The following is a 14,914-nucleotide window of genomic DNA, read 5'->3' as shown; positions in this document are numbered from 1 at the left end:
CAGACCAGGCCTAGCGTTTGCAGTTTCTGTCATCAGATCCAGCCAAGTCAGGTAGCGTTTTCAGTTTTCAGCCCTTAGCCATTGCAGATGCAGCCCTTAGCTTCGCAGATCTCACCTACCCGCAACAGATCCTTGTCTTACTGTCGGATCAGCCCGCGTTTTTAGTTTCAGCCGCTGTTTTCAGATTTCAGCATCTGCGTTTTCAGCACTTTGTCTTTGAGTCGTCGTCATCGCCATCCTCGCTGACGTAGAAAGTCAGCGTTTCCAGATTCCAGCATTTCAGCCCTAGCGTTTTCAGTTTTCAGCCCGTCCTTGTCGTCGTCATCATTGTCGGCAAGTCCATTGCATCCAGACAAGTGTACCAGATTTGTGCAATCTATAGCATAGACCTCTCTCGCCATAGACAGTGGGGCCCCTTGGAGGAGGGTTTTAGAACCATCTGGTGTCGTATTCTTCTCTCTCTCTTTCTCTCAGTCTCGGCACTTTCACTCACAGTAGCATTCACTTTGTTTGTGATCATTGCACTCTCTTTCTTCTTCTTCTTCTTCTGCTAAAAAAACGGAAGGCTCTTCCTTCCGTAAGTAAAAGGAACCCTTGAGCACAATTCGGAGCACTCATCTTGAGCAATATCGACATTCACTTCCGTTGCACGTTACATTGGTATCAGAGCTTTTTGGCAGTGTTCTGTATCACTCAAGGAAAGAACCATAGAAAACTGTTTGCTTGTTGCGGTCGCACGTAACCCAAGACCACTTGGGCGTGTCAATTCCTTATCGTGTTTTTGAAGAGTGACAGATAACCCAAGAAAGAAGGGCTTGTCTAACCTCCCCTTGTTCCTCTTTTCACTCATTGAGAGTGGACCGTGCACTTAGCGGCCGGCCGATCAACGTGAGGTGGAAAAAAGCAACTTTGGTGTGAGCACAAGACCTCCAAGGGGTGCTGGGTGCGCACGTAGGGAAGAGTCGAGCTTGGGTAAGAGAAAAGCCTTCTCAAACACCGATTGCAAGCTAAAGAACTCAAGAACCTCAAGAACCGAAGAACCGAAGAACCTCAAGAACCCAAGTTCCTCAAAAACTTAAGTACCCAAGATCTCAGTGTATGGTCATCACACGAAGCGGAATGGATACTTTGCGTGAAGGTGATGAGACTGGAGTTGGTGAAGAAGAAGTTTCTACACCAAGAGGATTGTTCCCCGATCCTCAACATGCCACTGTCACGTGCACATCTAACCCTATGTGTACGTGGACAAGCTACTTCATGACATGGGTTCAGTTAAGTTAGATTAGGAAGTGATCTGGCACTTTTGTGAGTCTATTCGCAGACCGTGCATGTCCAGACACTTAGAGTAGATGCATATCCTGTGGTTGCGCACAACATGATCATCAGATTTCCATCAGAACCCATCAGGAGCATTTTTACATTGCATAGACCTATTTTCCCTATTTTTGACATTTTTCACTTATTCTTTTTAAGTGACTTTTGTTGGGAACTAGGTAGGGCAAATTCAGTAGCCAAGTATATAAGCAAACCTAGCGCTAGCACTTTCTGGCACTAGGGGCCTGACATCCAACAGTGCACATTCCCAACAAGCCCCCCCCCCGGGCAGGAGACTCAGTGTTTTCAGCCAAGAACAGCCAGCGTTTTCTTCAGTTTGCAGGTCAGCCTAGCGTTTTGCAACTTGCAGCAGCCTGGCGACAGTAGAACAACAGATCAGCCTTAGTGTTAGCAGAACAGCCCAGATCAGCCCTAGCGTTTTTGGTTTGCAGATCAACCTCGGCAATCTGCAAATTTATCATGACAGCAGATCAGCCGCGTTAGTGGATTTTCCCCCAGTAGCAGAATTCAGCCCTAGCGTTTTTGGAGCAGCAGGCGACCTAGTGTTTTGCAGTTCCTTCACGATGGAATCCACAGTAGCACCAGCGTTTTTCAGTTTTCAGCATTCAGTACCTGCAGTAGAGCTCCCAAACCTCGCAGATCTCACCTTCCCGCAGTAGATCCTCGCCGTACGGTCAAATCCAGCGAAGTTTGCAGTTTCAGCCCGGAAAACGGAGATTTCAGCATCTGCGTTTTCAGTGCGTCGTCGTTGCATGGTCTTCATAACCGTCGTCATCGACATAGAGTCAAAATTCAGGAGATAAAGATTTGTAGATTTCAGCCCTCGGCATTTTCAGATTTCAGCTCGTCTCGTCGTCGTCGACATCGTTGGCAAGTCCAAGCATTGTAGAGATTTGTGCAATCATAAGTAGACCTCTCTTGCCATAGTGAGTGGGGCCTTTTCGGAGGAGGGTTTGACAACATTCGGGTGTCGTATTCTCTTCTCTCTCTATCTCTCAGTCTCATGCACTTCCATTCATAGTGTCCATTCAGTTTGTTTGTGTCCATTGCACTCTCTCACTAAAGGAACGGAAGGCTCTCCCTTCCGTAAGTAAAAGGAACCTTGAGCACAGTTCGGAGCACTCATCTTGAGCAAAGTTCAACATTTAGTTCCGTTGCACCTTATAGCCACCATGGATCACGACTGCGAAGAAAGAAGGGCAGCTATGGAGCTTTAGCGCGAGCAAGCGCTCGAAGCTCAATGCATAGCGGCCGAAGAAAGACGAGCGACTTTGGAATTAGAGCGTGAGGCGTAGAGAGCAGAGTTACCGGGGAACGCCCCCTAGCCCCCGTTCCGGCGTTCCGGGGGGCAGTTCCCTTCCCGAACGTTCCGAAACGTCCCAGAACGTCTGACGTTCCAGGTGGCCAGTGCAAACCGGAATGGCCGTTCCGGAACGCCCCCGGAATGTTCCGGAATGCCCCTGGAACGGCCAACGGCTACAAACAAATTTGGCAAAAATTGGAAAAATTGAAGTAAATGTTTGGGCTTCTTTTTGAAGTGTGCAAGGCCTCAAGGACTCATAAAATGCACCCCCTTCCCCCTTTCTCTCCACAAGCTAATCCTCAAGGGTCAAGCTCTCTCCCTCTCACACTCTCAAGATCTCTCCCTCTCAAGACTCACTCTCTCAAGGCTCAAGGCTTCAAGCCTTCAAGCTCTCTTCCTCTCCCTCCCACTCTCTCAAATCTCTCCCTCTCCCTCTCCCGCTCTCGAGTCTCTCCCTCTCACTCTCTCAAGCTCTCTCTCTCTCTCTCTCATCTTCATCTAGTCATAGCAAGGTTGAATGGTCTTCAAAACGAGTTTTTTGTGAGTATAGAGTCAAAGCACTCTAATACTCCTTGTATTTAAACACAAGGAGCTAAAAAATGCACTATTTGGGTGTTTTTTAACCTCCCGTTCCGCGCCGTTCCCGTTTCGGACCCCTAGACGTTCCCCCGTTCCGCGGGGATCCCGTCGCCGTTCCCGTTCCGCGTTCCGGGTAACTATGGTAGAGAGACCTATGCATGCAAGAGTTGGTCCTACAGGTACTCACCTCAAAATTCGAGCCAATCAAGGATGTGGGCGGTTCATTAGGTAGCACAAGTAGAGATGCGGACTCCAACAATCCAGTCACTGAGAAGTTGATGTTTAGTAAGTATGACGGTAAGATGGATGCTAGTGTTATTCATTCTTGGTTGCATCAATTTAATGCTTACTTTGCGACGACTAAGAGAACAGGGAGTAACAAAGTTTTGACAGCAGCCCGGTGATGCCATTAATTGGTACCACGCATGACAAGAGCCATGTTGGCCCTGCACCTAGAGGAAGCTGAGGAAGACGTGCCCCTTTCTTTCAATTGGGCCGGACTTCCAAGACAAGTTCAAGGCGCGGTTTATGCCACCTCAGTACTTAGCGCGGTTGAAAGAAGATTGGCGCAATCTCAAGAAAAATGGTATGCCAATTATGTCTTTCTTTAACCGTGTTTTGCAGCTCAACACCCAATTACGCAGATCGTATGATGAGTGTAAAGAGGCATTCTTTTTCGGGTTGGACGAGTATATCAAGTTTGATGTCAAAGTACGCGACCCCATAGATCTCAACAAGGCGGTAGTGATTGTTAGAAAAAATGGTACAGATTGATATGTACCTTAAAATATATTAGTACAGAAGGACGTATTATACGTTTTGATTACATACCCTACACTACGTACCTTTCCACCTTGGGATATATACACATACATACACCCATGTGCGCTGGTGCATACAAACACTGTCACACATGTGCACCCAACATGCAAAGTCTTCTATGAGTGGTCAAGCATATGTTTTTGTAGTTATTTCTATGTTCCTTGCTTGTGGGCTGGAAGACTTCGATAGCAGCAGGGAAACCCTATGCTCTAAAGGCTTTTTATTGTCTGTAACAGGCTCCTAGGAAGTTCACCTGTCCAGAGCCAGGGAAAATGAGCTACGAGGACTTCGTGTGGTTTATACTGTCTGAAGAAGACAAAACTTCGGAGCCAAGTCTGGAGTATTGGTACAATTTGTGATTTGTGAAATTAAATGTTAAAGATGGAGAGTGATTTGTGGTGCATAATACAAAATGCTAGTTCTCTAGTTTACTTAGTTTCATTTTCTTGTTGGAAATGGTGGTGTGCCGTCAGGTTTAAATGCATTGACCTTGATTCGGATGGAATCATAACCCGGAAGGAGATGCTTTATTTCTATGAAGAGCAGCTTCATCGAATGGAGTGCATGGCACATGAGCCAGTCTTGTTCGAGGATATCGTTTGTCAAATGATTGACATGATCAGTCCTGAGGTGGTGATTGCTTTTCAGAATATCTCTTTTTGTAGAAGTTAGAACATTTCTTAGCTATTCATGTATCAAGCTTCTTAATGATCACCTGCAGAAGGAAGGGATTCTGACTTTGAGGGATTTGAAGCGATGTAAGCTCTCAGGGAATTTCTTCAACATTCTTTTTAACCTGAACAAGTTTGTCGCTTTCGAGACCAGAGATCCGATCCTAGTGCGGCAGGTGGTTTTCTTCTCCTTCCCTTTCCCTTTTCAATGAGTTTTCTGTGGTCTGGATTTTGCCAAGAGTGGGTGTGGATGAGAGTTAGGTTGGTGTGTTTTAATTGCACAGGAGCGCGAAGAGCCGACCCTCACAGAGTGGGACCGGTTTGCCCAGCATGAATATATACGATTATCAATGGATGAGAACGGTGAGGATGCTTCTAATGGGAGTGCAGAAGTTTGGGATGAACCGCTTGAAGCTCCCTTTTGAGGCTATACGTTCACCGCCACACACACAGCTTCTATAGAGTCGGTCGATGCTTTTATAGAGAGGCAGCATATTATCTGTTTCTTATCATTGTAACTGTTCATGATGCTAAGAAAGGTTATTCTGGTATATATGTAAGAAATGTTATACCACATACTTTTTCCGTGAGGTATCCTTACCTCCTTTTGTATTTTTCAATCAGAAATTAGACATTCTTTTACTTGTAATAAGAGGAGTATTAAATGATGGTTGTTGACAGGTTTTTGCATAAACTCCTTTTGCAACAGTCTCCTACAGTTGAATGTTTCCTTCTGTGTAAGGAAAGAAAGGGCAGTTTAAAGTGCCCCCCCCCCCCCCCTCCCCCCCAACACCCCACTCCGCCCCCCGTTTCAACCAATCTGACCACCAATCTTACTTTGTCTTATGCACACCCCATAGACCTTGTTTATTGAGAGATCTTTGTGAAGGTTATTTCCTAGTCATCTACTCGGTGATATGGTATGGGTTTAAGTGGTGCCCTGGGAAACACGGGCGCGGGCATGGTGGGGACGGCTTGTGAGTTGTCATTGCATTGGGAGTTGAGGCTTGCAAGTCTGGCCAAATATGTTCAATCTCTTGTGTGATGATTATCATTTTTGGCCAATGTAACTTTGTATAAAGTGATTTGGACTCAATTGAGAGGAGTCGAGGCTTCCAAGTCTGGACAGATATGTCTCGTGTAATCTTTATCATTTTTGGGCAATGTAACTTTGTATAATGTGATTTGGACTCATTGAGAGTTGTAACTTGTAATAGGGACGCCAATTAGTATGCGGAGGAAAGCAGGTAAAGTCACCGTGGAGTCCCAAGGGCCTTGGGTGCCCCAACAAAGTATAAATGGAACTCTAGGTATCTAAGGTGATGTGTAAAGTGTGGAAAGGAACTCCCATTAGGAAGCAGGTAAAGTCACTGTGGAGAGTCCCAAAGGCCTTTTGTGCCCTGAAAAAGCATAAATGAAACTCTAGGTATCTAAGGTGATGTGTAAAGTGTGAAAAAGGAACTCCCATTATGAGAATTCTCTCTTGATCTGAGAGGTGATTCAAGAGTATGGCTATGCTAGGGAGTCCTTTAATATCTCCTCATTCGTAAACTACGTTACTAATGCATTACTCTTGTTTCTTTCCACTCTCCATTTTCATGGTTGTTTGATTTGCATGTTATTATCTTGGATTCTTCATTAAATAGATTGTTAATGTCTTGTTTTTTGTAATCACTCGTCATCAGCATTTGATGGGAGTTGATGTTTATATTGACTTGTACCATGATTCTATACTTGCACTTTCATTTTAAGGTGAATATGGGCTTACCTTGGATTCCTCTAGGAATCTTCCTTAGTCGTATAGTGGACATGTAGACATGAAGATTTCATATTGTGAAATTTTCGTCCGAAAGACAACCAATTGATATTTTGTTAGTTTTTTTAATCTTCCATGGTGCCCACCTATCAATTGCCTTATTTTTTTGCTAGCTTTTCCTATTTGGTGCTTCTTTTAGTGCGCAAGACTTCATTATGGCTGAGTTTGCCTTGTAGCTCTAAGAGTTATGATAGAAACTCAGTACATAGATCTTTGTATTGATGTATGGTCGTGCGTGCATGTGGTGTGGGTGTGAGGAAGCACATATTAGTTCTAGTTCTACACGTACTATTGGACATTGACAATGCTAGTGGGGATGTCGTAGTATTTAGTCTTTAGTCAATACTATGCATGTTGGAGTTCTTGGTTACATCATCTTGTGGATGACTACCATGAGTCTATACCTTGCACTTTCCTTTAAAGGTGAATCTGGGCTTATCTTGGATTCATCATGATTTGATTAGAGGTTAGTAGCCATTGACTTGCATTTAGTGAAAATGTAAATATAAATACCAAACAAAATTAGTGAATAGGTGAGTAAAAAATTGATGTACACAAAAATTTATGACATGGCACGAATTATACAAAATTGATGACAATGAACATCGCCAAAATCCACAAATGATCATTCAATGAAAACCACTCTTCTAATTTATGCTATTGATACCCAACAACGAGTGTCAATGTTTGAAATATGCAATTTAGTTGCTAACGACAGCATAGCGATCAAACATATTGTCAGTCTATGATCTTTATCTTGATTTGGGCTGAAAACACCCACCAACTATTAATGAGAGAACCAACAAAAACACGAAAGAGGTGCTCCATAACCATAGAGAGTAGAGCCACATATTGACATTCTCCAATCCACATTTCATTTCGAAGAGCTCAATCCTACACACATAGGGACAATAGTGCATGAATCTAACAAATCTCTACTCGTTACATTTGTAATCAAAGAGCACATAGATATATATGAGTAGAAAAGCACTAATCAGACATCACAACAATTAGCATAAAACATCATGCAAGTCAATGGCTACTAACCTCTAATCAAATCAATATAACCATCAACTCCCATCAAATGCAATTATAGGCTTTAATTAGACTCTAGGCTTACCTTTCTTGTAGCAATTGAATTTCAACTTTTGGGTCTTTTGAGTGCAATTGCAAGAACCTTTGGAGCTAAGTTCAAGTACACATACTTGGGGATTGATATTTGGGCTTGATAACTCATTATTGGCCTTTGTCTCCATTGTGTTATGTCTTGGTTGTGTGTGAGCTCTTGCAAGAGCTCAAGCTTACAAAAATTGTGTCTATGCTAATTGTAGAAGAGAGAAACACTGGTGAAGAATCATTTTCTCAAGGTGCAAGATGTTCTTAATAGATCTTCTACAATAACAAGTGTCGATGTGGATGTCAAGGTGTTGGTCAACGAGGTGGGGGTGTGGTCATGGAAACCAAAATCAAGGTAATCACGATATGTGTGACCATCAAAGTTAGACAATGTAGGTGGTAGAGAAATTTTTTAAGGTAGGGGGTCAATAAGATCATGGAAACTTTTATAGAAACATTGGAAACATAATGGAAAGGGGGGTTGGATAAGCAAGACCACTTTGAGTGTGAATAGCTACAAAGAAGGATGCATGATAAGTGTGCTACTAATAACATGAATGAAGATGAGTCAAAGAGGTCATTTGTTCTGATGCATATTAAGAGCACCATGTTTGCAAATGTATCTAAATGTGTTGAGAATGTATGTTATGATGATTCTAGGGCATCAAATCACATTTTCAACCATAGTGAATCATTTAAGGAGCTACAAAATTTGGATAGTCCTGGTTAAGTTGATCTAGGGATGATACAATGCAACTAATTATGCATAAAGGGGATATGCCATTGTTTCTACTAATGACAATGTGATGTATTTGGCTTACGTGTTGCATGTAGTAGGTCATACCCAATTAAGATGGTCTATATGTGCGAGAATATAAGAAGAATGAATCGTTCATTGCACAATGTAATAAAGTGGGAATTACTCTTAATGTAGTTGTTCTTGCAATGAAAGCTTCCACGTGTACACAAGGGTCATGAGTTATTGTTGTAGAGAGGGAGAGGTAGAGGGAGATTGAAGGGGAGTGAAAGAGAGAAGGAGATAAGAGGGAGAGGGAGACAAAGAAAAAGCTCGCTCCAAAAGCTCTTGGAGGGAGCTTTTTTTTTTTTTGGTTAAATATGAGATATATGTAAAAAGAGGAAAAAATCTCGCTCCAATCCCCTACTTAGCTATATCTAGCTCCTCTTCAATTACATGCGATCCACAATGCATCTTGAAAGACTATTCTCGAAGCAATACATGAAAACCATAATTTGCTAGCTGTCTCACTGAGATCAAACTCTGTGCAATGTTAGAAACATAACGCACATGTGGTAGTGTAAAAGATGCACCACTAGGTAATGAAAAGTATACATTTCCTGTCCCTGCAATTTCAAACGCCAAACCATTGGCCTAGTGCACATGACCAAATCTCCCACTAGAGAAGGTACTAAACCACTCACGACATGGTGTGACATGGAAGACTACATCCTCATCTGGAAACCAACAAGAAGATATGTCAACTACACCAAACATATAAGCAATAGGATTACTAGAGGTAAATGTGACATCACTGTCACTCGCATATGAAGCCATCTCTCTAGCTTGGGTCAAAACCTCACATGCATCACACATACATCATTGTCATTGCCTTATACGTAAAAAATAATGAGTGCCCTATGTGACCACAATGCCAACAACGCATGTAGTGGCAACTACGAGATGATCGTCTCTCATCACGAACTGTCAGTGTCGACTTTGGACTATCACACATATCTACTAGATGGATATCAAGAAACCAAAATCTGCATATACATCAAAAGGTGTATGGTGAGAAATCCTAGCAGAAATCCAACATGGTCTCCTTTGTAGATTGAGCAAAATCTCAAGCAAAATTTCAAACATAAACCATATCAAATATGCCAAAGTGGGAGATCTCATTGACTGCTACATAATCATAACTATGATCAACACATATGCATCCTGTATCTCAATGTAGCTCTACTGAAGAAACCTGTAGAACATGTAACTTATGATGATCTGTAACCTGTAAGAAGTAGAATCACAATCAAAATAGCTATCGATAAAAACCAATGCATAAACTGTAACTTGTAGCCACAATGAGCATACACAAACCTCACTCCTATGAGAGCAGATACAAGAACACTAATGTGTGTCTGAAAGTGACATAAAACCTGTTCAAGTGAGAGGTAAACTCAATCACTGTCAATGTGGGAGTCACTCAACGACTAAAGCATCAGAGAGTTAAGTGCAAATACATAGAAACTATGGCAACATATTGGAAAAAATACGATAGAGTTTTCCTTGTAATGTGAAGTATCTTTAAAATGTCTCACCAAAAACTGGTATGCAAAAACCTGTGAAACCAACTAGGCTATGCGCATAATTAGAGATCAAATATTTCATCCACAATCTATCAAACATAAAATCAAATGGACTAAAAGGCTCTCCAAATGATGGAGAGAAGCATAACAAATCGTTGGGTTGAACAAAGCACATAAACCTACCAGAGACAAAACCGTCTCAAATCACAAATCCACATGAAGCATAGATCAACCACCAAGAGCATGGCAACCAAGCTTTCCTACAAGAGTAGCTGTGTAAACAACTCCACCTATATGTAACCTGTACACCTTTGTATCCACATATACATACATAACCAAAAAGCACCAATCCACACAATCTTATGTGCACAAAATTGGATGTGTATCAATCCGAAATCTACATCCCAAAGCAACAATTTTTTACACAAATGAAAAGTAAATCATCTCTCAAATAGCACCATCATGTAACATGCATATTCAAAGATGCAAACTACATAGTGCTTTGCATTGTAGGAGCCCAACTATCAAAGCAAAAAGGATATTGCAACAAGATATGGTGTGCTTGATCAAGCTCTACTCTCGAGCTACACACGCACATACACACAGGAGTTACTGCCGCTTCCCCTCTTGTGGCCTTTGACTATGCCGCCAACTTGCATGGGTAATCCCCAACCATCACACCACTTGGTCCTCTTGACCCTTATTTAGAATAAGAGACTTCTCCCACACTTGCCCACAACCCCTAAGCTCTGAGTTTAGGCATGCTCGTCCACCTAGCTATAGGATATATCTCTTTTTTAGAGAGTGCTTACTTGCTCCCATGTTGAACTTTCTTCAGCACAATCTTTCCATTTAATTAAACGCTCTTTACGAATTGTATATCTAGTTCTTTTTTCTCTAATGTTTAGTATTTTTTCGGTTCATATGGAAGAGATTGAGTATCTATGAGTCCCACTATCTGATTATCTTGAGCAAGATTATTAGATTGACCCAATTTCTTTTTGAGTTTGCTAACATGGAATACTGAATGTATGCCAATTGCTGTTGGTAATTGGAGTTTGTCAGCCATATCACCAAATCTCTTTAGTATTGTGAAAGGTCCACAATACCTTGATGATAATTTTGAACATGGTCATTTCTTCATGGTTTCAAAATTTTAAGGTACTTTTAAATCATCTTGCTCCGCTTCCTCAAAGGCAAGAGGCCTTCTACACAATCCAATATGTGTCTTTGCTCTATCTTGAGCCTTCTAAATATTGTTTTTAGCAAGTTTAGGCATTTTATTCATATATTCTAGAAAGTATTTAACTACTTGAACTTTTTCCTTTTGCAATCCTACTGCATAAGGAGCTCTAGGCTACAATACATACATTAACATAAATGGACTATATCGAATGGAAGGGTGCTTGTCATTATTATATGCAAACTCTACTATAAGTAAATACTATTCCCAATCTGTTTTTTATTTACTTACATATGCTCGTAGAATATCTTCTGGGATTTGATAAACCCTTTTAGTTGAACCATCCATTTGAGGATGCTTAGCTATACTCGTGCTTAGTTTAGTATCCATTTTTGGAGCGCTCTCTAGAAATGGCTATTAAACTTCCTATCTCTATCTGGCACAGTGTCTATTGATAAACCATATAATTGATAGAGGTTTCCTACAAATAATCTGGCCAATTCAAGACTTTTAGATTTAGTTGGAATAACCTTAGCCATTTTGGTTAACCTGTCCACTATTACCTAGATAGAGTCGTGCCCTCTCTATGTTTTAGGTAAAATAATCATAAAATCTATGGGTACTCTCTGATTTTTTGAAGGAAAGTTCAATGGATGGAGTAGTCCTCCTGTCTTAATCCTTTCAACCTTATTGATTTAGCATTTAGTACATTTAACCACATATTCTAGGACGTCCTTATACATTCCAGACCAATAAAATTGTCTCATAACAAAACTACAAGTTTTGTTTACACTTGGGCATTCGACAATTGGATTCTTTTGACACTCATAGAATGTCTAGCACAATGTCTAGCACCTAATCTGTTCATCTTTTGGGACCCAAACTCTACCTTGTATAGCACGTGTTATTCTTGCTTCATTTCTCCTCTTTTTGGGTAGTTGTCACATTAGGTGCAACAATTTCCATGGGTGACAACAACGCAGATGTGTTCAAGATGTTTGCTGCAGAGGATAGATTGGATGGGGACAATTACCCTATGTGGGCTTACAAAAGAAGGCTTATGGATATTTCTTACAGGATGGGTTTCTATGGAAGCATCCAAAGAAGCCGATAGGAACCCCTCAGCGAGTTGTTTATGATAAGGTAACACTTCAAGTACTTAAAGAATTTAATGAGTTGCTATGTGTAGGACACAGGGGAGTTTGGGCCACTTTTGCTAAAATCAAAGAACAATATTGGTGGAAGGGTATGTATAAAGATGTGGAGCACTTTGTTGAAACTTGTACTGTATGTTAAATGTACTCAAATGTAAAGCATCGAGATGGATTACATCCAACGTATCCATGTGCATGCATTTCAAATGGGTAGTCAATTTGATTAGAATGCCCACAAGTTTATGACAAATGAGATACATCATGCTTGCTAGGGAAGAATTGACAAACCAAGTTGAAGGGAGGGCTTTGCGAACCAAAGCTACAAGTATGGTATGCAAGTTTTTGCTAAAAGATGTAATATGTAGATATGGTTGTGTTGGAAGAATTATTGTAGATTGAGGAGAGTTGTATGCTGACGAATTCAGAGACTTTTTTGCTCATATGGGTGTCAAATTAACACTCAACACTGCATACAATCCCAAAGGGAATGGGAAAAATGAGAGAGGGCATCCTCCCATTGTCAAGGCATTGGCTAAGGCATGTAAGGGCCATATTGGTGATTGGCCTTGGTTACTTCCTTATGCTTTGTGGATGGACCGTACTACACGTAGCACAGTTACAAGTTTCATGCCATCAGAGCTTATGTATGGAGAGAAGCCTATAATGCCCCTTGAAGAGGAAGTGACGACATGGAGTATATTTCGTTTGGATCTAGAAATGAGCAAATAAGATGTGCTTGCTTCAAGGATTTGACAGCTAGAGAGGAGAAGCAAAGATATAGAAGCTGCAAAGGAGAAATGAGTGCTCGTTGGAAAAATAAGGAGGCTTTTGACAAACGGCATAGGCTAAGGCCATGTGCTATTCAAGAAGGGGATTGGGTTCTTGTTTATGATAGCAGTTTGGACAACCAGTACACAGCTATGCGGAAGATGGTTAAGCAGTGGTTTGGTCCGTATGTGGTTAAACATGCTTTTCCTAATTCTACCTACAAGTTATGTGAGATGGATGGTACGGAGTTGAAACTTCCAGTTACAAGTAAGGGAGTTAAGCTATATAAAAGGAGAAATGAAGAGCTTCAAATTTCAGACAAAGACTTCAATGTGGATGAAGATAAGAATTTAGATGATAAAGATGTGATTTCTGACGAAGATGTAGCAGTGGACAACCTCTAAAGCTTGGCACATACTGGAGGATGTGCAAGTTTAGAGGAGGTAGATGTTGTGCCGCTTTGGAGGCACAAGATGAAAAACAAAGTTTTGTCTGTATGTATGAACTTTGAGAAATCTATAATCTATGTTAGAACTGCTTATGGCATTAGATTAGCAGGAATGTATGCATTATGTGGGTTTTTATAGACCAAAAGTGCCTCAAAGTGAACCAATTGGACTAACAGTGAAGATTGAATGAAGGGCTTTCTTTTTTCTTAAAAAGGTAGAGCTTGAAGTGTTGAGTAAAGTGGTCTAGACGGCTCATTAAACAGAGCCTCAGTGGGAAAGTTATTACAGTTTAAAGCTGGAAGGGGTTGCAGATCTGAGACGGGCAAGGCAAGTGGTGCCAGGTAGTCCAATCCGATTGCAGTGGATAGATGCGTAGCAGTTGAATTATGGAGCTTGCTGGTGTTTTCAGATTGGCAATCTAAGTCACGGATGCCTAGATATCAAGCTTTGAAATTTCAGCAGCAGTAGGGGTCGGTTCTGAATCGGGTTGCCTGTTTGGGAAAATGTGTCAATAGGGTTTTGTTGGAGCCCGACGGGGTTTACAAGGGTAATGTGTGTTGTATGAAGATGACAAGAAGAAGCGGCGTGTGAAACGGAGCTATGGACGCCAAGTTACGACTGTTGAAGTCGGATGCAGTTAGCAGCATTGTCGTGCCAGATAATTTTCCCATTTTTTAATCGTCCAGGTTGGAGTGCCCGGCAATGTTGAAAAGGAGACAGGGTTGGCGAGTTTCGGAGCCAACGAGGTGAGCTCTCAAGAGGATCTTCCGGCTCGATGATTGGAACTGTAGGCAGGACATGGAAGACAATGGCATTAGGGCAAAAAGGAAAGGGAGGGAGAGTTTTTTTTTAGTTGATTTGTGAACCCAATGGGGTGGGAGTGTTCCCTAACTGACACGTGGCTGGCAAACAATTCCCATAGGCTAATTGCGGACCCGAGCAGCAGGGTATAAAGTCCAAAGGGGCACCAATGTGAAGGTATCGAAGTGAGGAGGGAGCTCGTGCTCTCCCATGGGCTATGGAACACCACCTATGGGCGTTGCTCGCGCGAAGTGGTGGCCTGATGGGTGCAGGAGGGCGTTTTGGTGGCGCGCGACAATTACGGCAGTGGCCGACAAGGCTGCAACGGTTGGTAGTGGCTGGTGATGTGGCACTGTCACCCAGTTGACGACGAATCAAACAAGCCGCTAACGGGCCTAATTTTTTGAGAGCAAGGGGGAGCTCCACTAGCGATGTCAGTGGCACCCCAGGTATAGGTGAGAGAGGGTGGTTGATCAATGGGAAGACAAGCCGGGCAGCCAAAGAGAGCACTTAGAGGGTGATCAAAGAGCCAGTCAAGGGCAAAGTGGTGGTCCTTGTGTGTGTGTGTGTGTGTGTGAGAGAGAGAGAACCCAAA

General features: G+C 42.0%; 1 protein-coding gene across 1 annotated transcript in view; it reads left to right on the top strand.

Moving 5' to 3' along the window:
- Positions 1 to 5,404, top strand: part of LOC147456923 (putative serine/threonine protein phosphatase 2A regulatory subunit B''gamma) — a 54,427-nt gene extending 49,023 nt beyond the window's left edge. Inside the window, exons 9-12 of the mRNA XM_086511999.1 lie at positions 4,276 to 4,385; positions 4,513 to 4,669; positions 4,761 to 4,886; positions 4,995 to 5,404. Coding sequence (XP_086368125.1) covers positions 4,276 to 4,385; positions 4,513 to 4,669; positions 4,761 to 4,886; positions 4,995 to 5,135 — 534 coding nt within the window. The 3' untranslated portion in view covers positions 5,136 to 5,404. The remainder of the gene's footprint in view (positions 1 to 4,275; positions 4,386 to 4,512; positions 4,670 to 4,760; positions 4,887 to 4,994) is intronic.
- The last annotated feature ends 9,510 nt before the right edge of the window (positions 5,405 to 14,914 follow it).

Source organism: Adiantum capillus-veneris, chromosome 5, assembly GCF_014529385.1.
Source record: "Adiantum capillus-veneris isolate H3 chromosome 5, ASM1452938v2, whole genome shotgun sequence".
Taxonomy (NCBI): Eukaryota; Viridiplantae; Streptophyta; class Polypodiopsida; order Polypodiales; family Pteridaceae; genus Adiantum; species Adiantum capillus-veneris.
This window is presented reverse-complemented; position numbering and strand designations above follow the sequence as displayed.